This window comes from Tachypleus tridentatus, chromosome 7 (genome assembly GCF_004210375.1).
Source record: "Tachypleus tridentatus isolate NWPU-2018 chromosome 7, ASM421037v1, whole genome shotgun sequence".
Classification (NCBI taxonomy): domain Eukaryota; kingdom Metazoa; phylum Arthropoda; class Merostomata; order Xiphosura; family Limulidae; genus Tachypleus; species Tachypleus tridentatus.
In genome coordinates, this window is record NC_134831.1 from 109,026,243 (window position 1) to 109,051,069 (window position 24,827).

General features: G+C 34.7%; 1 protein-coding gene across 2 annotated transcripts in view; it reads left to right on the plus strand.

The window, feature by feature from the left end:
* Positions 1 to 24,827, plus strand: part of LOC143256375 (uncharacterized) — a 65,093-nt gene that overhangs the window by 34,202 nt on the left and 6,064 nt on the right. For both annotated transcript variants that reach the window (XM_076513548.1, XM_076513549.1), the window contains exons 10-12: positions 2,562 to 2,661; positions 11,534 to 11,688; positions 17,971 to 18,093. In XM_076513548.1, coding sequence (XP_076369663.1) covers positions 2,562 to 2,661; positions 11,534 to 11,688; positions 17,971 to 18,093 — 378 coding nt within the window. The remainder of the gene's footprint in view (positions 1 to 2,561; positions 2,662 to 11,533; positions 11,689 to 17,970; positions 18,094 to 24,827) is intronic.

The window sequence follows — 24,827 nt, forward strand, 5'->3', positions numbered from 1 at the left end:
GGACTATAGTACTAAATATGTTTTATTTTGTGTAGGTTGTCATTGTCCTTCCATGTTGGACTATAGTACAATAATGGGTTTTATTTTGTGTAGGTTGTCATTGTCCTTCCATGTTGGACTATAGTACTAAATGTGTTTTATTTTGTGTGGGTTGTCATTGTCCTTCCATGTTGGACTAGGGTACAATAATGTGTTATATTTTGCGTACGTTGTCATTGTCCTTCCATGTTAGACTATAGTACAATAATGTGTTATATTTTGTGTAGGTTGTCATATTCCTTCCATGTTGGACTATAGTACAATAATGTGTTTTATTTTGTGTGGGTTGTCATTGTCCTTCCATGTTGGTCTATGGTACTAAATGTGTTTTATTTTGTGTGGGTTGTCATTGTCCTTCCATGTTGGACTATGGTACAATAATGTGTTATATTTTGCGTACGTTGTCATTGTCCTTCCATGTTAGACTATAGTACAATAATGTGTTTTATTTTGTGTAGGTTGTCATTTTCCTTCCATGTTGGACTATAGTACTAAATGTGTTTTATTTTGTGTAGGTTGTCATTGTCCTTCCATGTTGGACTACAGTACTAAATGTGTTTTATTTTGTATAGGGTGTCATTGTCCTTTCATGTTGGACTATAGTACTAAACGTGTTTTATTTTGTGTAGGGTGTCATTGTCCTTCCATGTTGGACTATGGTACTAAATGTGTTTTATTTTGTGTAGGGTGTCATTGTCCTTCCATGTTGGACTATGGTACTAAATGTGTTTTATTTTGTGTAGATTGTCATTGTCCTTCCATGTTAGACTATAGTACTAAATGTGTTTTATTTTGTGTAGGCTGTCATTGTCCTTCCATGTTGGACTATAGTACTAAACGTGTTTTATTTTGTGTATGTTGTCATTGTCCTTCCATATTGGACTATGGTACTAAATGTGTTTTATTTTGTGTAGGTTGTCATTGTCCTTCCATGTTAGACTATAGTACTAAATGTGTTTTATTTTGTGTAGTTTGTCATTGTCCTTCCATGTTGGACTATAGTATTAAATGTTATATTTTGTGTAGGTTGTCATTGTCTTTCCATGTTTGACTATAGTACAATAATGTGTTATATTTTGTGTAGGTTGTCATTGTCCTTCCATGTTGGACTCTAGTACAATAATGTGTTTTATTTTGTGTAGGTTGTCATTGTCCTTCCATGTTGGACTATAGTACAATAATGTGTTTTATTTTGTGTAGGTTGTCATTGTCCTTCCATGTTGGACTATGGTACTAAATGTGTTTTATTTTGTGTGGGTTGTCATTGTCCTTCCATGTTGGACTATAGTACAATAATGTGTTATATTTTGCGTACGTTGTCATTGTCCTTCCATGTTAGACTATAGTACAATAATGTGTTATATTTTGTGTAGGTTGTCATTGTCCTTTCATGTTAGACTATAGTACTATAACGTGTTTTATTTTGTGTAGGTTGTCATTGTTCTTCCATGTTAGACTATAGTACTATAACGTGTTTTATTTTGTCTAGGCTGTCATTGTCCTTCCATGTTGGGCTATAGTACTATAAAGTGTTTTATTTTGTCTAGGCTGTCATTGTCCTTCCATGTTGGACTACAGTACTAAATGTGTTTTATTTTGTGTAGGGTGTCATTGTCCTTCCATGTTGGACTATAGTACTAAACGTGTTTTATTTTGTGTAGGGTGTCATTGTCCTTCCATGTTGGACTATAGTACTAAACGTGTTTTATTTTGTGTAGTTTGTCATTGTCCTTCCATGTTGGACTATAGTATTAAATGTTATATTTTGTGTAGCTTGTCATTGTCCTTCCATGTTGGATTATAGTACAATAATGTGTTTTATTTTGTGAAGGTTGTCATTGTCCTTCAATGTTGGACTATGGTACTAAATGTGTTTTATTTTGTGTAGGTTGTCATTGTCCTTCCATGTTAGACTATAGTACTAAATGTGTTTTATTTTGTGTAGTTTGTCATTGTCCTTCCATGTTGGATTATAGTACAATAATGTGTTTTATTTTGTGAAGGTTGTCATTGTCCTTCGATGTTGGACTCTAGTACAATAATGTTTTATTTTGTGTAGGTTGTCATTGTCCTTCCATGTTTGACTATAGTACAGTAATGTGTTATATTTTGTGTAGGTTGTCATTGTCCTTCCATGTTGGACTATAGTACAATAATGTGTTATATTTTGTGTAGGTCGTCATTGTCCTTCCATGTTGGACTATAGTACAATAATGTGTTATATTTTGTGTAGGTCATCATTGTCCTTCCATGTTGGACTATAGTACAATAATGTGTTATATTTTGTGTAGGTCGTCATTGTCCTTCCATGTTGGACTATAGTACAATAATGTGTTATATTTTGTGTAGGTTGTCATTGTCCTTCCATGTTGGACTATAGTACTAAATGTGTTTTATTTTGCCTAGGCTATCATTGTTCTTCCATGTTAGACTATAGTACTATAACGTGTTTTATTTTGCCTAGGCTGTCATTGTTCTTCCATGTTAGACTATAGTACTATAACGTGTTCTATTTTCATTAGGTTGTGTGTTCTGCCTGTTCAGCCAATGGGGCTCCGCTTTCTTATTTAGGGTTGAAAACAGCAAGAGTTTGTGATGAATGTTTTCCAAAACTTCAGAAAGGTAGATGGTTTTCAACTTTTTAACATTGTAGTTTTGTATATTTGGTCAACAATCTTACAAAGAGCAAGGTGAAATGATTTTCCAAACCATTAGTGTTCATTTGTATCATAGTAAAGTTACAGATTTGCTTTTTATTTGTTTAAGTTGTTTGTTCGATTCCATATGACACCTTCTACTGCAATTAATTTTACTTGTACAGGGCTTTCAGAAAGTCACTGTGCACTTATATATTTATTAACAGATATGTTTCAATATAGAATACAGGAGGTAAATATGAATGACAATTATAAACAATGTTGAAAGTGATCCCCGTTGGCATCAATACAGGCTTGGATCCTTCTTATTTTGTTTCTAAACACCACTATCAGTTGCTGGCTTGAAATAGACTGAATAAACATATGATTACAAAACTGCACAGGAACTTTCCGAACACCCTGTACATTGATTGACATTTTTGTAGGAATTTATCAAAATGTGTATGATTTAGTTTTGTTTATTGTTTGTATTTGTGAGAAATGTATCATATTGTTCTCTGTTTGAATAAATTAATTAATATTTTGCTCTTACAGTTCTTTTATTGATCATTTTTATTATTAGTGCTATTTAGTCAAAATAACTTGAGAATGTTTCTTAGTGTTCATTGTCTAGAAGTAAAACATTTAGTAGCTACATATTACTAACATTAGGCCTAAGAAATAATGTTTGAATATAAATTTCTCTTTTATAGATTATATGTGGCATTTCACTTATATCTAGTACTTTGTTGAAAACACATGTACGCTATTTTACAGCATAAACTAACTAGTTGAACTGATAACCAATCAATGATCAAGTCTAGTCTCACCTAACATAAGTTTCAAAGAAGAAAAGATTCATGACATAAACATGAATTTTATTATAAAGTATTAGAAATTAGTATTATATATTCTTTGGTGATAATTAAGTGACTTTAAGTTATCAGAAATTCAAAGGGTGTCTCTTAGTGATGAGAGTATGTGACAACCATCGCAACATGCCAGTAAGTAAAGGATGTGTTGAGGACAAAAAAGTGAAGGTTCTATGAAACAGTGGTGCAGTTATACAACAGTGAGAACCAGTCTAGTGTCTGATGGCCAAATGATAGGCAAAGCACATCTGTGTGTGCTAAGACAGTGAGAATAATTTTGCTATGGATAACTAAGCTGAATAGTGCATATTATTGAGGTCATGTCTATCGAGGAAAAATGATAAGAATTAGTGATGAGAAAATATGAGTTAGTATAAATTTGAAGGAAGTGCAGAAGAAAAACCCTTAACTATAGAAATTTAAGGACAGTGCCTAGAGGAAGTCAAGCATAAGACAAAAAGGAAAGAGACTTGCAAAATAGAGGACCATACATATCAAAACAATTTTATTTTGGAAAGCCAAACCTAATCAGAAACACTTCTATGACAAGAAAGCCAATGGTTGATGACACAAGGTTGGAAAAAATACTTTAGTTCTGCTTCCTGCAGCAACAACAAAGGAAAGGACCTTTCACAATGTAGGATTGGTCCACAGAATGCACTATGAAGCAAACGTTGATGGAGCAACCATGGTCTACCACACCAAAATGTTGAAGAGGTACTGTGAAAGAGAAAAAAATCTTAATGGTGCAACTATTTATGTACAGATGAACATGGAAGATGTGGCTGCTATGGAAGCAGAACCTGAAGACAGTGAAATGAGAAGATAAAGACCTCATAGGCCTTAAGACTACTTGGTGGAGATGAGATGTACAATGATATCAACAAAAGTGAAGGACTGATTGGCAAGAATCTAAAAGAGGAACAAAATCTTCTGCCAATATATAGACAGACTAGGAAATACAGACACCAGATGACATTGAGACCAAGATGTATGTTTTCACTGTCAAACTCTGTTTTTTCCTACATGACTTAATTGAATCGAACTTTAGTCCACCATGCCCTCTCATCTCAGTCACTTACTGCTTACGAGGTTTTGTTGCTTTTTTGAGATTTGGTTTTCCATGACATCATTGGTTCTTCTCAGTCATGCCTCTTTATGATCTCTTGGGAGTGTGTTTCATGAATGATAGAACCCTGATTGGGATCCTCTTTTCTTCTCTCTTCCCTATGAGGCTATCTACATGGGTGAATGAACAACATCCATATGTCAGTGGGTGTGCTGCTTCCTTCCTCACTTCTGGATCTACATCTTTTCTTGGATCCTTCTCTGCAGACTTTGTTTTGCACATCACTGTTCTTGAACTTCTGTTTATATGTCAGGTGATACATTGTTTCTATTAACCAATTCTATGCCATTGGCACATACACTGCATGGCCAAAAGTATGTGGATACCCGACCATTACACCCATATGTGCTTGTTGAACATCTCATTCCAAAACCAGAGGCATTAATATCAAGTTGTTATAACAGCTTCCACTCTTCTGGGAAGGCTTTTCACTAGATTTTGGAACATGGCTGCAGGGATTTGCTCCTATTCAGCCACAAGAGCATTAGTGAGGTTGAGCATTGATGTCGAGCGAGAAGGCCTGGTTTGCAGTGGGCATTCCAATTCATCTCAGAGGTGTTCGATGGGGTTGAGGACAGGGCTCTGTGTAAGCCAGTCAAGGTCTTTCACACCAACCTCAGTAAACCATGCTTTATAGACCTCACTTTGTGCATGGGGACATTGTTATGCTGAAATAAAAAAGGGCCTTTCCCAAACTGTTGCCACAAAGTGGGAAGCACATAATTCTCTAGAATGTCATTGTATGCTGTAGCATTAAGATTTCCCTTCACTGGAACTAAAGAGCTTAGCCCAAACCATGAAAAGCAGCCCCAGACCATTATTCCTCCTCCATGAAACTTTACACTTGACACTATGCATTCAGGCAAGTTACATTCCTCTGGCATCTGCCAAACCCAGATTTGTCTGCCAAACTAACAGATAGTGAAGTGTGATTCATCACTCCAGAGAACTCGTTTCCACTGCTTCAGAGTCCAATGGTGGTGTGCTTTACACCGCTCCAGCCGACTCTTGGCATTGTGCATGGCGATCTTAGGCTTGTGTGCGGGTTCTCAGCCATGAAACCCAATTCATGAGGCTCCCGATGAACAGTTCTTGTGCTGATGTTACTTTCAGAGGCAGTTTGGAACTTGGTAATGGGTGTTGCAACTATGGACAGATGATTCTTACATGCTATACACTTCAGCAGTCAGTGGTCCTATTCTGTAAGCTTGTGTGGCCTACAGCTTTATGGCTGAGCTGTTGTTGCTCCTAGACGTTTCCACTTCACAATAACAGCTTTTATAATTGTCCAAAACAGCTCTAGCAGGACAAAAATTTGATGAACTGACTTGTTGGAAAGATGGCATCCTATGACAATATTATGTTTAAAGTCACTGAACTCTTTAGTATGACCTATTCTACTGCCTACGTTTGCCTATGGAGACTGCTTGGCTGTATGCTTAATTTTATGCACCTGTAAGCAATGGGTGTGGCTGAAATAGCTGAACCCACTAATTAGAAGGGGTTGTCCATGTACTTTTGACCATGTAGTGTATCATTGAGTGAGAGGGCAAACAATCCATAGATCTATGTTTTGGTCATTGTATCTCTTCTACTGATGCCAGGTACATCACATTTGCATTATTACATGTCATGTGCAGGCTGCTTTCCAACTGGTTGTAAATAGTTTTTCGTGCCTTGAGTGGATATATCCACTGAGTGGGCATTAGATTCCTTCATTTCCTAGGTTTGTTGCCGTCAGTGGGTATCTCCACATGTGGATGCCTTTACTGTGGGTCCATACACCAATTTTCATTTCCTTTGGTTACCTGCATCTTTTACACCAGCTCTGGCAGTTGATCCCTTCAACCTGGATTGGTCACATAAGTGTCTTTGTGTCACATCCTTCACATTACTTCATCAGGTGATTTCTTGTTCACTTCACTCCTTTTAAGTCCTATTGATAGCTCCCTACTTGCCAGATCAAACTTGGTTTCTAAGGTTATGTTGACTGCTCTTCTTCTTCCTCTGTCCCTTGTCTGCTTCTCCTTACCTTCTTTGTCAACTATAATCACGTTGTACATCTCAACCTTCACATTTTGTGTCTTCACACATACTTTTATTAGGCCCTTGGGGACACAATCCATTTTCACATGTCGAATCACATGCTTGTTAGCTATCTCCATCTATCCATTTTACATGGTGAGTGGCAGGTCTTCCACAGTTGGTATACTGCTAGGGGGTTTCTGCTGACTTATCTGCCCTGACTCAAGTAGTGTAACTTCTTATCTGGGTCTTCATTCTCCTCACTTTCTAGATATTAGGTGGTCTTTACCCCATATCTTTCATTTTTTTGATACCATAGTGTTTCTACTTCCCTGTTTTTCCCATGCTCATGCATTCCTTTCATATATGTCCCCTTCACTGGTGCCATACCTTTCCAGATTGGATCATTCATGTTGTCCGTCATTCCATTACTTTATATCTGTTTGAACAACTTCCTAAAGTTCAATGTTACATCTTTCCCATACTAGATAATTCTTTAGCCTGTAGATGTTGATGGTTAGAGTTGTTTGCCATCGACATTACATATACCCTTCTCCCTCTATCTATCTTTCCTTTATTCTGTGATACATGATTCCAACTCTTTACCCTCTGGCAATCATCACCCTCTCTCTTTACCGATTGGGTCCATCTTTTGGTTTAACTTATTTATTCTTTCCTACCTTCTTCCACCTGGATTTCTTTCAATTTCCCTTCCTTCCAATATTACCCTACTGTTTTCTTTGTTTCTTGTCTGTATCATCCAATACAAGAAATTCTGCATTCTAACACGTGGACTATTCCCTGCATGTTCATCTCTCATTGTCTACGTCAGTTCATGATTTTCTCCTTGTCAGTTTTGTTTATCACCTGTGACAGCTCATCAGACTTTGGCACTACAACTTTACTGGTAAAGTTTTTCATCTTTTTTTTCTTTCAGGGAACCTTATCTCACTGTTAATCACATGGATTTAGTTAATTGACAAGTGATTTCTGGTCAGGTATTCTTTAACTCAAAATATGCATTGTATGCCATGTTGACTTGTCCTTTCTCATTCATATTTTTGCAGTGCTCACTGTGGAATTGAGCCATCACCTTAATGTGTGAAGTCACCTCCTGATACTCGTAACATACGCATTGGAGTTGAGCTATCACAACTGCAGTTTATCACTTTGATGGCAGCCCTCAATCTACCTTTGTTTGGAAGTCTGTTTCTTGTGCTGAGGTTTTGGTTTCAAGTGAACCAATCACCATAAGTTCTTACAAAAGTTTGAGTTATCTTCCTCTTCCAGTTACTCTATTTGTGTCTTGGGTCATGGTGGTGGTGCATGGGATTGTTTTGGTTCTGTCCTTAATTATCCCTCATTCTCTTCATACAGGAATGTTAATGCCATCCTGTGTCATAGTTGGGATAGTTCATTCCATGTGATAGACATCCTTATGAAAGCAGATGACACTTCACAGATTGATAGATTAGTGATAATCCTTGTGACCTACATAGAAATTTGTACAAGTTTAAATTCCCAATTTTTGTGTTTAAGGCTAAGATGGCATGATCCTCATCCTGCCCTCATATGGATATCAGAACCATGTAAAAATATTTTGGATGTAGTTGACTTATTGAGTATGGTCTTCTGCAATCTTAGCCAACCTACACTGCACAGTTTCCACCCTTGTGAATTACACACACTACACACAGTGAAAAGTATACCTGGCTCAGAAGTTGTGGGGTTCCTATCTTCTGATATTCAGACTTACTTTTCTTACTGTCAGGGATATCCTTTGGATGCTTTTGGGGTACTTCTGCCATTACATCTCATTAGTCCCTCTTTCTCTTCAGGGTAGGAATATAGCTAATCTTGTGATTAGAGGTAACTAATGTATTAGAAGATATAATTTTCCTTTACTGAAAACATGTTACTTACCTCCTTTCACACTTTATACCCTTTCTCCCCACTGCTCTGGTGGTCACATCTTTTGCCAAACTTGAAAATAAAGATTTGGTAAAGGAATGTAGAGGGAGTCAATATATCATGTGAGCGTGTCTTGCTACTATTGATTAAGAGATGATGAATGAAGATTTATGTGTGAGACGTAATTCCAACGAGGGGAAGCATAAGGCTTGTAGCATGTGTAAATAAACAGTTCACAAATAGAGGGAGCACTGAATGAAAAGAGCTGATTTTGTTACCGGAGGTAGGTACTTATCAGAAATACATTGAATAAAAAGAGCTGATTATGTTACTAGAGGTAGGTACTTATCAGAAATACATTGCATAAAAAGAGCTGATTTTGTTACTGGAGGTAGGTACTTATCAGAAATACATTGAATAAAAAGAGCTGATTTTGTTACTGGAGGTAGGTACTTATCAGAAATACATTGCATAAAAAGAGCTGATTTTGTTACTGGAGGTAGGTACTTATCAGAAATACATTGAATAAAAACAGCTGATTTTGTTACTAGAGGTAGGTACTTATCAGAAATACACTGAATAAAAAGAGCTGATTTTGTTACTGGAGGTAGGTACTTATCAGAAATACATTGAATAAAAAGAGCTGATTTTGTTACTGGAGGTAGGTACTTATCAGAAATACATTGAATAAAAAGAGCTGATTTTGTTACTGGAGGTAGGTACTTATCAGAAATACATTGAATAAAAAGAGCTGATTTTGTTACTGGAGGTAGGTACTTATCAGAAATACACTGAATAAAAAGAGCTGATTTTGTTACTGGAGGTAGGTACTTATCAGAAATACATTGAATAAAAAGAGCTGATTTTGTTACTGGAGGTAGGTACTTATCAGAAATACATTGCATAAAAAGAGCTGATTTTGTTACTGGAGGTAGGTACTTATCAGAAATACATTGAATAAAAAGAGCTGATTTTGTTACTGTAGGTAGGTACTTATCAGAAATACATTGCATAAAAAGAGCTGATTTTGTTACTGGAGGTAGGTACTTATCAGAAATACATTGCATAAAAAGAGCTGATTTTGTTACTGTAGGTAGGTACTTATCAGAAATACATTGCATAAAAAGAGCTGATTTTGTTACCGGAGGTAGGTACTTATGAGAAATACATTGAATAAAAGCTGATTTTGTTACCGGAGGTAGGTACTTATCAGAAATACATTGCATAAAAAGAGCTGATTTTGTTACCAGAAGTAGGTACTTATCAGAAATACATTGCATAAAAAGAGCTGATTTTGTTACCGGAGGTAGGTACTTATGAGAAATACATTGAATAAAAGCTGATTTTGTTACCGGAGGTAGGTACTTATCAGAAATTCATTGAATAAAAACAGCTGATTTTGTTACTGTAGGTAGGTACTTATCAGAAATTCATTGAATAAAAACAGCTGATTTTGTTACTGTAGGTAGGTACTTATCAGAAATACATTGAATAAAAAGAGCTGATATTGTTACTGTAGGTAGGTACTTATCAGAAATACATTGAATAAAATGAGCTGATTTTGTTACCGGAGGTAGGTACTTATCAGAAATTCATTGAATAAAAACAGCTGATTTTGTTACTGTAGGTAGGTACTTATCAGAAATTCATTGAATAAAAACAGCTGATTTTGTTACTGTAGGTAGGTACTTATCAGAAATACATTGAATAAAAAGAGCTGATATTGTTACTGTAGGTAGGTACTTATCAGAAATTCATTGAATAAAAACAGCTGATTTTGTTACTGTAGGTAGGTACTTATCAGAAATTCATTGAATAAAAACAGCTGATTTTGTTACTGTAGGTAGGTACTTATCAGAAATTCATTGAATAAAAACAGCTGATTTTGTTACTGGAGGTAGGTACTTATCAGAAATACACTGAATAAAAAGAGCTGATTTTGTTACTGGAGGTAGGTACTTATCAGAAATACACTGAATAAAAAGAGCTGATATTGTTACTGGAGGTAGGTACTTATCAGAAATTCATTGAATAAAAACAGCTGATTTTGTTACTGTAGGTAGGTACTTATCAGAAATACACTGAATAAAAAGAGCTGATATTGTTACTGTAGGTAGGTACTTATCAGAAATTCATTGAATAAAAACAGCTGATTTTGTTACTGTAGGTAGGTACTTATCAGAAATACATTGAATAAAAAGAGCTGATATTGTTACTGTAGGTAGGTACTTATCAGAAATACATTGAATAAAAACAGCTGATTTTGTTACTGTAGGTAGGTACTTATCAGAAATACACTGAATAAAAAGAGCTGATATTGTTACTGTAGGTAGGTACTTATCAGAAATTCATTGAATAAAAACAGCTGATTTTGTTACTGTAGGTAGGTACTTATCAGAAATACATTGAATAAAAAGAGCTGATATTGTTACTGTAGGTAGGTACTTATCAGAAATACACTGAATAAAAAGAGCTGATATTGTTACTGTAGGTAGGTACTTATCAGAAATACACTGAATAAAAAGAGCTGATATTGTTACTGGAGGTAGGTACTTATCAGAAATACACTGAATAAAAAGAGCTGATTTTGTTACTGGAGGTAGGTACTTATCAGAAACACATTTTCAGCACAAGAATGTTATAACTTTTCTTTCTTGGTACAAATCTTTATATTTCATCAGTCATGTTTCTTAGTAATTTATATATTTTTACTTTTAAAAATTACAAGGCCATTTTTACATTCTACAATAATTTCCATTTTTCTCTTATGCTGTAATCAGTTAAAAAACAACTTAGAAGACCATTATATGAAATAATTATTGGTGAAACTTTAGTGTAAATGTAAGCTCAACAACAACATTTAATTACTGATCTTGGTATTCATAAATTGGTTTCAGTAAAACTTAGATCTGTTTTTACAGAAGACAGCCAAAGTAAGTGCAGATATTCCTCAAAGGGTGGTGACTCAGGATCAAGAGAATTAGAAAGTGACCTCCCACTGACCTCTGAGATTAGTGATGAACTTGAACAGTCAGGATGTATAACAAAGAAAAATGTACTTAGCTGTTTACAGGAGGTGAGGAGTTATGATAGGATGTAATGTACCTAGCTGTTTTCAGGAGGTGAGGAATTATGATAGGATGTAATGTACTTAGATGTTTACAGGAGGTGAGGAATTATAATAGGATGTAATGTACTTAGCTGTTTACAGGAGGTGAGGAATTATAATAGGATGTAATGTACTTAGCTGTTTACAGGAGGTGAATAATAATGATAGGATATAATGTACTTAGCTGTTTACAGGAGGTGAAGAATAGTGATAGGATGTAATGTACTTAGCTGTTTACAGGAGGTGAAGAATAATGATAGGATGTAATGTACCTAGCTGTTTACAGGAGGTGAGGAATTATAATAGGATGTAATGTACTTAGCTGTTTACAGGAGGTGAATAATAATGATAGGATGTAATGTACCTAGCTGTTTACAGGAGGTGAGGAATTATAATAGGATATAATGTACTTAGCTGTTTACAGGAGGTGAAGAATAGTGATAGGATGTAATGTACTTAGCTGTTTACAGGAGGTGAAGAATAATGATAGGATGTAATGTACCTAGCTGTTTACAGGAGGTGAGGAATTATAATAGGATATAATGTACTTAGCTGTTTACAGGAGGTGAAGAATAGTGATAGGATGTAATGTACCTAGTTATCAACAAGAGGTGAGGAATAGTGATACGATGTAATGTATCCAGTTATCAACAACAGGTGAGGAATAGTGATAGGATGTAATGTATCCAGTTATCAACAAGAGGTGAGGAATAGTGATAGGATGTAATGTATCTAGTTATCAACAAGAGGTGAGCAATAGTGATAGGATGTAATGTATCCAGTTATCAACAAGAGGTGAGGAATAGTGATAGGATGTAATGTATCCAGTTATCAACAAGAGGTGAGGAATAGTGATAGGATGTAATGTATCCAGTTATCAACAACAGGTGAGAAATAGTTATAGGATGTAATGTATCCAGTTATCAACAAGAGGTGAGGAATAGTGATAGGATGTAATGTATCTAGTTATCAGCAAGAGGTGAGGAATAGTGATAGGATGTAATGTATCTAGTTATCAACAAGAGGTGAGGAATAGTGATAGGATGTAATGCATCTAGATATCAACAAGAGGTGAGGAATAGTGATAGGATGTAATGTATCTAGTTATCAACAAGTGGTGAGGAATAGTGATAGGATGTAATGTATCTAGTTATCAACAAGAGGTAAAGAATAGTGATAGAATGTAATGTATCTAGTTATCAACAAGAGCTGAGGTATAGTGATAGGATGTAATGTATCTAGTTATCAACAGGAGGTAAAGAATAGTGATAGGATGTAATGTATCTAGTTATCAACAGGATGTAAAGAATAGTGATAGGATGTAATGTATCTAGTTATCAACAAAAGCTGAGGAATAGTGATAGGATGTAATGTATCTAGTCGTCAACAGGAGGTGAGGAATAGTGATAGGATGTAATGTATCTAGTTATCAACAGGAGGTGAGGAATAGTGATAGGATGTAATGTATCTAGTTATCAACAAGAGGTGAGGAATAGTGATAGGATGTGATATATCTAGTTATCAACAAGAGGTGAGGAATAGTGATAGGATGTAATGTATCCAGTTATCAACAACAGATGAGGAATAGTGATAGGATGTAATGTATCCAGTTATCAACAACAGGTGAGGAATAGTGATAGGATGTAATGCATCTAGTTATCAACAAGAGGTGAGGAATAGTGATAGGATGTAATGTATCTAGTTATGAACAAGAGGTGAGGAATAGTGATAGGATGTAATGTATCTAGTTATCAACAAGAGGTAAAGAATAGTGATAGAATGTAATGTATCTAGTTATCAACAAGAGCTGAGGTATAGTGATAGGATGTAATGTATCTAGTTATCAACAGGAGGTAAAGAATAGTGATAGAATGTAATGTATCTAGTTATCAACAAGAGCTGAGGAATAGTGATAGGATGTAATGTATCCAGTTATCAACAGGAGGTAAAGAATAGTGATAGGATGTAATGTATCTAGTTATCAACAAAAGCTGAGGAATAGTGATAGGATGTAATGTATCTAGTTATCAACAGGAGGTGAGGAATAGTGATAGGATGTAATGTATCTAGTTATCAACAGGAGGTGAGGAATAGTGATAGGATGTAATGTAACTAGTTATCAACAAGGGGTGAGGAATAGTGGTAAGATGTAATGTATCTAGTTATCAACAGGAGGTGAGGAATAGCGATAGGATGTAATGTATCTAGTTAGCAACAGGAGATGAGGAATAGTGATAGGATGTAATGTATCTAGTTGTCAACAAGAGGTGAGCAATAGCGATAGGATGTAATGTATCTAGTTCTCAACAAGAGGTGAGGAATAGTGATAGGATGTAATGTATCTAGTTATCAACAAGAGGTGAGGAATAGTGATAGGATGTAATGTATCAAGTTATCAACAAGAGGTAAAGAATAGTGATATAATGTAATGTATCTAGTTATCAACAAGAGCTGAGGTATAGTGATAGGATGTAATGTATCTAGTTATCAACAGGAGGTAAAGAATAGTGATAGGATGTAATGTATCTAGTTATCAACAGGATGTAAAGAATAGTGATAGGATGTAATGTATCTAGTTATCAACAAAAGCTGAGGAATAGTGATAGGATGTAATGTATCTAGTTATCAACAGGAGGTGAGGAATAGTGATAGGATGTAATGTATCTAGTCATCAACAGGAGGTGAGGAATAGTGATAGGATGTAATGTATCTAGTTATCAACAGGAGGTGAGGAATAGTGATAGGATGTAATGTATCTAGTTATCAACAAGAGGTGAGGAATAGTGATAGGATGTGATATATCTAGTTATCAACAAGAGGTGAGGAATAGTGATAGGATGTAATGTATCCAGTTATCAACAACAGATGAGGAATAGTGATAGGATGTAATGTATCCAGTTATCAACAACAGGTGAGGAATAGTGATAGGATGTAATGCATCTAGTTATCAACAAGAGGTGAGGAATAGTGATAGGATGTAATGTATCTAGTTATGAACAAGAGGTGAGGAATAGTGATAGGATGTAATGTATCTAGTTATCAACAAGAGGTAAAGAATAGTGATAGAATGTAATGTATCTAGTTATCAACAAGAGCTGAGGTATAGTGATAGGATGTAATGTATCTAGTTATCAACAGGAGGAAAGAATAGTGATAGAATGTAATGTATCTAGTTATCAACAAGAGCTGAGGAATAGTGATAGGATGTAATGTATCCAGTTATCAACAGGAGGTAAAGAATAGTGATAGGATGTAATGTATCTAGTTATCAACAAAAGCTGAGGAATAGTGATAGGATGTAATGTATCTAGTTATCAACAGGAGGTGAGGAATAGTGATAGGATGTAATGTATCTAGTTATCAACAGGAGGTGAGAATAGTGATAGGATGTAATGTAACTAGTTATCAACAAGGGGTGAGAATAGTGGTAAGATGTAATGTATCTAGTTATCAACAGGAGGTGAGGAATAGCGATAGGATGTAATGTATCTAGTTAGCAACAGGAGATGAGGAATAGTGATAGGATGTAATGTATCTAGTTGTCAACAAGAGGTGAGCAATAGCGATAGGATGTAATGTATCTAGTTCTCAACAAGAGGTGAGGAATAGTGATAGGATGTAATGTATCTAGTTATCAACAAGAGGTGAGGAATAGTGATAGGATGTAATGTATCAAGTTATCAACAAGAGGTAAAGAATAGTGATATAATGTAATGTATCTAGTTATCAACAAGAGCTGAGGTATAGTGATAGGATGTAATGTATCTAGTTATCAACAGGAGGTAAAGAATAGTGATAGGATGTAATGTATCTAGTTATCAACAGGATGTAAAGAATAGTGATAGGATGTAATGTATCTAGTTATCAACAAAAGCTGAGGAATAGTGATAGGATGTAATGTATCTAGTTATCAACAGGAGGTGAGGAATAGTGATAGGATGTAATGTATCTAGTTATCAACAAGAGGTGAGGAACAGTGATAGGATGTAATGTATCTAGTTATCAACAGGAGATGAGGAATAGTGATAGGATGTAATGTACCTAGTTGTCAACAAGAGGTGAGGAATAGTGATAGGATGTAATGTACCTAGTTATCAACAAGAGGTGAGGAATAGTGATAGGATGTAATGTATCCAGGTATCAACAACAGGTGAAGAATAGTGATAGGATGTAATGTATCCAGTTATCAACAAGAGGTGAGGAATACTGATAGGATGTAATGTATCTAGTTATCAACAGGAGGTGAGGAATACTGATAGGATGTAATGTATCTAGTTATCAACAGGAGGTGAGGAATAGTGATAGGATGTAATGTATCTAGTTGTCAACAAGAGGTGAGGAATAGTGATTGGATGTAATGTATCTAGTTATCAACAGGAGGTGAGGAATTGTGATAGGATGTAATGTATCTAGTTATCTACAAGAGGTGAGGAATAGTGATAGGATATAATGTATCTAGTTATCAACATGAGGTGAGGAATAGTGATAGGATGTAATGTATCCAGTTATCAACAACAGGTGAGGAATAGTGATAGGATGTAATGTATCCAGTTATCAACAAGAGGTGAGGAATAGTGATAGGATGTAATGTATCTAGTTATCAACAAGAGGTGAGCAATAGTGATAGGATGTAATGTATCTAGTTGTCAACAAGAGGTGAGGAATAGTGATAGGATGTAATGTATCCAGTTGTCAACAACAGGTGAGGAATAGTGATAGGATGTAATGTATCCACTTATCAACAGGAGGTGAGGAATAGTTATAGGATGTAATGTATCTAGTTATCTACAAGAGGTGAGGAATAATGATAGGATATAATGTATCTAGTTATCAACATGAGGTGAGGAATAGTGATAGGATGTAATGTATCTAGTTATCAACAAGAGGTGAGGAATAGTGATAGGATGTAAGGTATCTAGTTATCAATAACAGGTGAGGAATAGTGATAGGATGTAATGTATCTAGTTATCAACAAGAGGTGAGGAATAGTGATAGGATGTAATATATCTAGTTATCAACAGGAGGTGAGGAATAGTGATAGGATGTAATGTATCTAGTTGTCAACAAGATGTGAGGAATAGTGATAGGATGTAACATATCTTGTTATCAACAAGAGGTGAGGAATAGTGATAGGATGTAATGTATGTAGTTATCAACAAGAGGTGAGGAATAGTGAATGGATGTAATGTATCTAGTTATCAACAGGAGGTGAGGAATCGTAGTAGGATTTAATGTACCTAGCCTATTTAAACAGGTTAGAAAGTACAATTGGATGTTATGTAACTATTTGGTAGTTGGACATTTGGAGCTCTTTGAGTTAACCCAAACAGTGATACAGTGTCATATGTGCCTTGTTGCAACATTTTTAGGAAACAAGTCACAAAATTACAAGTAGGCAGTCGAACTTACTGCACCAAAAATAGTATTTCATCTTGTGTCAATAAAACCTTGCACTAAAAACAAGTGTAATATTTTCATGGAGAAATAATCATGGAGATCAGAAGATGTTTTAAATAATTGGACATTTTAATATGTAACTTGTTAACTAAGTCACATATACATGATTGATGTTAGGCTTATGATGGATTAGCCTATTGTCAATAAACAGACACTACCAACAAAAGTCAATGACAGCTGATAGTTAACCATTTGGACAAAAAAGGTATGAATTTTTTAAGTTATAATAACTAAATAAAGAGTTGGAATTTGTACAGATGCACACTTTGTATGTACCACACCAGCCCTGCAAGTACAGGAAGAATTTATCTTAGACTGAACTCAAACTGTGGTGGTCTCAGGCATACATCTAGTGGATTTTTTTAATTTTTTACGTGTGAGTGGTCCATGATGTAGGTTGTCCATCTAAATAATAGTTTGTAAACATAAAGCACGTTTCAGTGATCAAGAGTGAGAAATACCAGAAATTTCCTGTGAAAGTTAGTTGATGTGAAGCTCCACTAGTGCCAGAATTAGCTGGTAAACCTCAGAACTTCATGCTAATTGTTAAACAGGTGAATAGTTGTTAAGTTAAATAAGTAAACAAAACGTTTCTGTTGTTTTGAAGTGTAGTCCATGGATTGAATAATAAACAGTTTAATGTTTAGAATAGAGTCAGATATTAACATGGATTGTTTAATTACTGTATTAGCCTGTTACGTGAATCACGATTCAGTAAGAACGTTATCACTAGAATTGAAAGTTAATGTTTGTGAAAGTTATATGTAAAAACAATATCATTTGGTTTTCAAGATTTGTGACAGCGACCAAGTTACTTCTATTAGTGGCCACTTATGGAAGAGAGGTCGTAGAGGCTGGAAACAGTATTGGTTTGTTATTGACGACAAAGTTTTGTACATGTACAAAACAAATGAGGTAAGAAAAGTTGTGCTTGATTTATTGTTGTGTATAGTAATTATTCTTAGTGATTGTCCGTGCACTTATACATGTAACAGTTTCTAAACCAAGAAGATATATCAGCTGTTATTTTTTTTTATACGTAATTACTTTTAGAAATAATCGTGTTATATGCATGTAGGTAGTGCTGTAACTGTACACTAGTAGAACTTCTGTAGACATAATATGGATCTTTGGAGTTTTCAGCAGCTGTTATTTAGTTGTCTGAGAGATCAGTAGATTTCCCAATTGCTTTTCCACCTGTGGAGCTAGTCATGCCATATGGAGTTCATCTGTTATGTTCCTTCTCTAGTGTTTGATCTGTGGCATTTGTTGACCATGTTCCAGAGTTAGTTTTATCATCTAGGGTTATACTAAATACCTTGTTTTGTCAAAAATGTAAACACCATAAAAAGAAGAAAGTGCGAGATAATAAAAACAACCACTCTAAAGTACAGTAGAGCGATATTAAAGATGAAAAATAAAGTGTGGCCTGCCAATCAACTGAAATGAGTATTAACCCAGTGAAGGATGAAACTCATGGCAGAGTGAAAAGATACTGAATTTATAACCCAGTGAAGGATGAAACTCATGGCAGAGTGAAAAGATACTGAATTTATAACCCAGTGAAGGATGAAACTCATGGCAGAGTGAAAAGATACTGAATTTATAACCCAGTGAAGGATGAAACTCATGGCAGAGTGAAAAGATACTGAATTTATAACCAGTGAAGGATGAAACTCATGGCAGAGTGAAAAGATACTGAATTTATAACCCAGTGAAGGATGAAACTCATGGCAGAGTGAAAAGATACTGAATTTATAACCCAGTGAAGGATGAAACTCATGGCAGAGTGAAAAGATACTGAATTTATAACCCAGTGAAGGATGAAACTCATGGCAGAGTGAAAAGATACTGAATTTATAACCCAGTGAAGGATGAAACTCATGGCAGAGTGAAAAGATACTGAATTTATAACCCAGTGAAGGATGAAACTCATGGCAGAGTGAAAAGATACTGAATTTATAACCCAGTGAAGGATGAAACTCATGGCAGAGTGAAAAGATACTGAATTTATAACCCAGTGAAGGATGAAACTCATGGCAGAGTGAAAAGATACTGAATTTATAACCCAGTGAAGGATGAAACTCATGGCAGAGTGAAAAGATACTGAATTTATAACCCAGTGAAGGATGAAACTCATGGCAGAGTGAAAAGATACTGAATTTATAACCCAGTGAAGGATGAAACTCATGGCAGAGTGAAAAGATACTGAATTTATAACCCAGTGAAGGATGAAACTCATGGCAGAGTGAAAAGATACTGAATTTATAACCCAGTGAAGGATGAAACTCATGGCAGAGTGAAAAGATACTGAATTTATAACCCAGTGAAGGATGAAACTCATGGCAGAGTGAAAAGATACTGAATTTATAACCCAGTGAAGGATGAAACTCATGGCAGAGTGAAAGATACTGAATTTATCCAGTATTAACCCAGTGAAGGATGAAACTCATGGCAGAAAAGATACTGAATTTATAACCCAGTGAAGGATGAAACTCATGGCAGAGTGAAAAGATACTGAATTTATAACCCAGTGAAGGATGAAACTCATGGCAGAGTGAAAAGATACTGAATTTATAACCCAGTGAATCATGAAACTCATGGCAGAGTGAAAAGATACTGAATTTATAACCCAGTGAAGGATGAAACTCATGGCAGAGTGAAAAGATACTGAATTTATAACCCAGTGAAGGATGAAACTCATGGCAGAGTGAAAAGATACTGAATTTATAACCCAGTGAAGGATGAAACTCATGGCAGAGTGAAAAGATACTGAATTTATAACCCAGTGAAGGATGAAACTCATGGCAGAGTGAAAAGATACTGAATTTATCCAGTATTAACCCAGTGAAGGATGAAACTCATGGCAGAAAAGATACTGAATTTATAACCCAGTGAAGGATGAAACTCATGGCAGAGTGAAAAGATACTGAATTTATAACCCAGTGAAGGATGAAACTCATGGCAGAGTGAAAAGATACTGAATTTATCCAGTATTAACCCAGTGAAGGATGAAACTCATGGCAGAGTGAAAAGATACTGAATTTATAACCCAGTGAAGGATGAAACTCATGGCAGAGTGAAAAGATACTGAATTTATAACCCAGTGAAGGATGAAACTCATGGCAGAGTGAAAAGATACTGAATTTATAACCCAGTGAAGGATGAAACTCATGGCAGAGTGAAAAGATACTGAATTTATCCTTTCTATTGGAAAGTTTGTGTTGAAAATGGAAATGTGCAAGTGGATATAAATTATGGCTTCATTCGGTACTTCCAAAGACGCCACAATGTGAAGCACTCTGTCACCATTCATCTCCAACAGCTGGACGCATACTTTTTAAGAAGATATTGAATAAGATAAGGTATTGAGCCATAAAGCTGTAGAAGACTGGTGTATGTTGTATTTGATGTACTGTGAGCAAATAGGTTCACAAAAGAAAACATGGGTAACTAACAGTATTGTGTTAGAGCACCAGATGAAAGAGTTGCTGTCAGTGTCTTGTACTCCAACAACAAGAAAAATAATTACCTCTTAGTGATCAGGACCCATTTCTCCAAATGGCCTGAAATAGTACAATGCTCTAACAAGGAAGCACAGAGTCTGACAAGTTATAAGTTTTACTAGAATATCTTGGTCTCCCAAACAACAGTAATGCTTCTCTGAAATCTTGAAACAAGTTCATTAACAATCTTCGTTGCTAAACAGCACTGCATGAAGTTATATGCAGCCATCTCTGATGTTTGGGAGAGATGTGAAAGTACCATTGGACATTCTGTTGAACAACCCTTGCAGCAATAGAGTAGGAGTAAAAGAAAAGGTTCTATGCTCTTGTTGAAAGGTTCACAGATGTGACTTATACATCCAAACAATAAATTGTCCAATCCCAAGGTCCAGGTATTGCTGAAGGGATCGTAGGTATGACTTGTAAAATTCAAATGGTCGAATGGTCAAATGTGAAGGCCATCCACAATAATTATCTTTAAATTATGTTGGAAAGAGAATAGCCTAATGGTGTATTTAAAAGAAAATTTCATTAAAGATAAATAAACTTATTGAAGAGATTGTTGAAACCACTTACATATTAACATCAGAGATGGAGCCACCATTAAGCTTTGTTTGATTGTCTACCTAAATCAGTGGTTCTCAACCTTTTCTGACTTGCAGCACACTACAACAATCTGAATATTTTCATGGCACACCAGGAAAGCCTTAATGATTTTTTTAGGTACATGTTATACGGCGAGCGTTAAAAGCCTTAGAACGAACATCACGGCCAAAACAAGCGATAATAATGCCATTGTGTATCAAGTTTAGATACACGTAACACAGAAGAGTTAATTTAAATAACCTTAGAATGAAAATCATGGCAAAAGCAAGCGATATTAACGTCATCTGCACATTGACAATACTATCACTTGCTTTGGCTGTTAGTGTCCTTCTAAGGCTTTTTACCGATTTTATGGTATTGCAGAAAAATCAAAACTTTTTATTTTTACATATGTTTTCAATGTGACACTTGTGCCTGCTTCCAAAACCAAGTAAAATTGAAGCGAGGCTTTAACATAGAGAAACAAGCTTGCATATCATCATTGACTGTAAGAAGCCTCTCTATCTTTCTGGCTTTAATTTCAGTCAATGCTGAAAATCAATTTATAAAACCACGAAGATGCAAATGAAAGCAGAACTTTAACTGCTTTTGAACTGATTGCAGGATATGAATTTTTAATGGAGATTCAAAACTCATCCAAGCTCTTTTCAGGAAACAACAACTGATAAAATTTGTCGTTTTGTAAATCAATGAGCTGTTCTTCCTCCTCAGTTGTAAGATTTGCTGTCAGTGCTCGAGTTCAATGAAAACCATAGAATGTTTTGGAAGGTTTCAGAGTGTCTCTATAGTAACTTTTATTAACTGATGTGTTCGACTTGCTTGTAAAATCCCAAGAAAGTTGAATGTATTTTAAAAACACTGCGGTACACCTGCCAATCTCTCGCTGCACACAGAATCACTGACCTAAATAGAACTTCCCCAATGACAAGACAGCAAGTTATGATAAAGAATTAAAATTTGTCCATTTTTTATACCATAAGCCAAAGAAAAACCATCAGAATGATTGTTTAGCAACAGGATATTAATAAGTAAAAACAACATTTTGTAAATCAATGGTTTTATTAAAGTGTTTTTGTCATTGTCAATTACAGACATTTCAATATAATGTGGCTTTTTTCTTCTTTTGTTTAAAAGTATAGTTGTGGGAGCATGGTGGTTGGTGTGGACAACTTGTGCTATCTTTGATTGCTCTAAGTTAATTATGTTTCATACCTACACAAGTAAGAATCCAGAGACCAACCTTCTCATATCAGTGTACTTTTCTCTGAAAATTGTATTTATAATTGTGCTTTTGTGGTCATAAAAACTATTGTCGCCAATACATTGGATTTTCCTCTATTTATGTCAGAAAGCCTGCTAAATATTGTAATTTTTACCAAGTTGTGCACAATGACACATGCAGATAAGTAGTACCTATATCATCCTATTAAATGTTTTCTTGTGGAAAAGAAAAAAGTATTAAAATCATGGTACGAAATATTAAGTTAGAATACCTGTATAACTTTGAATATAATATACCTTAATAACACACATTCATTTTAAATATTGAGTTAGAACACCTGTATAACTTTGAATATAATATACCTTAATAACACACATTCATTTGAAATATTGAGTTAGAACACCTGTATAACTTTGAATATAATATACCTTAATAACACACATTCATTTGAAATATTGAGTTAGAACACCTGTATAACTTTGAATATAATATACCTTAATAACACACATTCATTTGTAATATTAAGTTAGAACACCTGTATAACTTTGAATATAATATACCTTAATAACACACATTCATTTGAAATATTGAGTTAGAACACCTGTATAACTTTGAATATAATATACCTTAATAACACACATTCATTTGAAATATTGAGTTAGAACACCTGTATAACTTTGAATATAATATACCTTAATAACACACATTCATTTGAAATATTAAGTTAGAACACCTGTATAACTTTGAATATAATATATAATGTTGGATAGTTTTTATGGTGTACTGGTGGAAATATAAGTTACCCATAATGATATTCAAAAGGTGATATTTATTAAAACCCATATAGTTATCCATTCAGTGTTATTTTTGTATCTGTTTTTATTGATTTGTAACTGGATAGATATGAATTGTAAATATATTACCAGTACTTTTGTTAAACATGAAGGTAGCATTTCAGAATAAGAAGCAATTTAAGGTTTCCAAAATTTTATTAACATCTACAACAACTGCTGTTGGAAGTCCTTTTCCTAATATGTTCCTATATATTACTAAAATATTAGGAGCTAATTAGTGTAATGTTCATTTGGAAGTCCTTTAGCTGATATGTTTCTATATATTACTAAAATATTAGGAGCTAATTAGTGTAATGTTCACTTGGCAGTCCTTTAGCTGATATGTTTCTATATATTACTAAAATATTAGGAGTTAATTAGTGTAATGTTCACTTGGCAGTCCTTTAGCTGATATGTTTCTATATATTACTACATATTAGGAGCTAATTAGTGTAATGTTCACTTGGCAGTCCTTTAGCTGATATGTTTCTATATATTACTACATATTAGGAGTTAATTAGTGTAATGTTCACTTGGCAGTCCTTTAGCTGATATGTTTCTATATATTACTACATATTAGGAGTTAATTAGTGTAATGTTCACTTGGCAGTCCTTTAGCTGATATGTTTCTATATATTACTACATATTAGGAGCTAATTAGTGTAATGTTCACTTGGCAGTCCTTTAGCTGATATGTTTCTATATATTACTACATATTAGGAGTTAATTAGTGTAATGTTCACTTGGCAGTCCTTTAGCTGATATGTTTCTATATATTACTACATATTAGGAGTTAATTAGTGTAATGTTCACTTGGCAGTCCTTTAGCTGATAGGTTTCTATATATTACTACATATTAGGAGTTAATTAGTGTAATGTTCACTTGGCAGTCCTTTAGCTGATATGTTTCTATATATTACTACATATTAGGAGTTAATTAGTGTAATGTTCACTTGGCAGTCCTTTAGCTGATATGTTTCTATATATTACTACATATTAGGAGTTAATTAGTGTAATGTTCACTTGGCAGTCCTTTAACTGATATGTTTCTATATATTACTACATATTAGGAGTTAATTAGTGTAATGTTCACTTGGCAGTCCTTTAGCTGATATGTTTCTATATATTACTACATATTAGAGTTAATTAGTGTAATGTTCACTTGGCAGTCCTTTAGCTGATATGTTTCTATATATTACTACATATTAGGAGCTAATTAGTGTAATGTTCACTTGGCAGTCCTTTAGCTGATATGTTTCTATATATTACTACATATTAGGAGCTAATTAGTGTAATGTTCACTTGGCAGTCCTTTAGCTGATATGTTCCTATATATTACTACATATTAGAGCTAATTAGTGTAATGTTCACTTGGCAGTCCTTTAGCTGATATGTTTCTATATATTACTACATATTAGGAGTTAATTAGTGTAATGTTCACTTGGCAGTCCTTTAACTGATATGTTTCTATATATTACTACA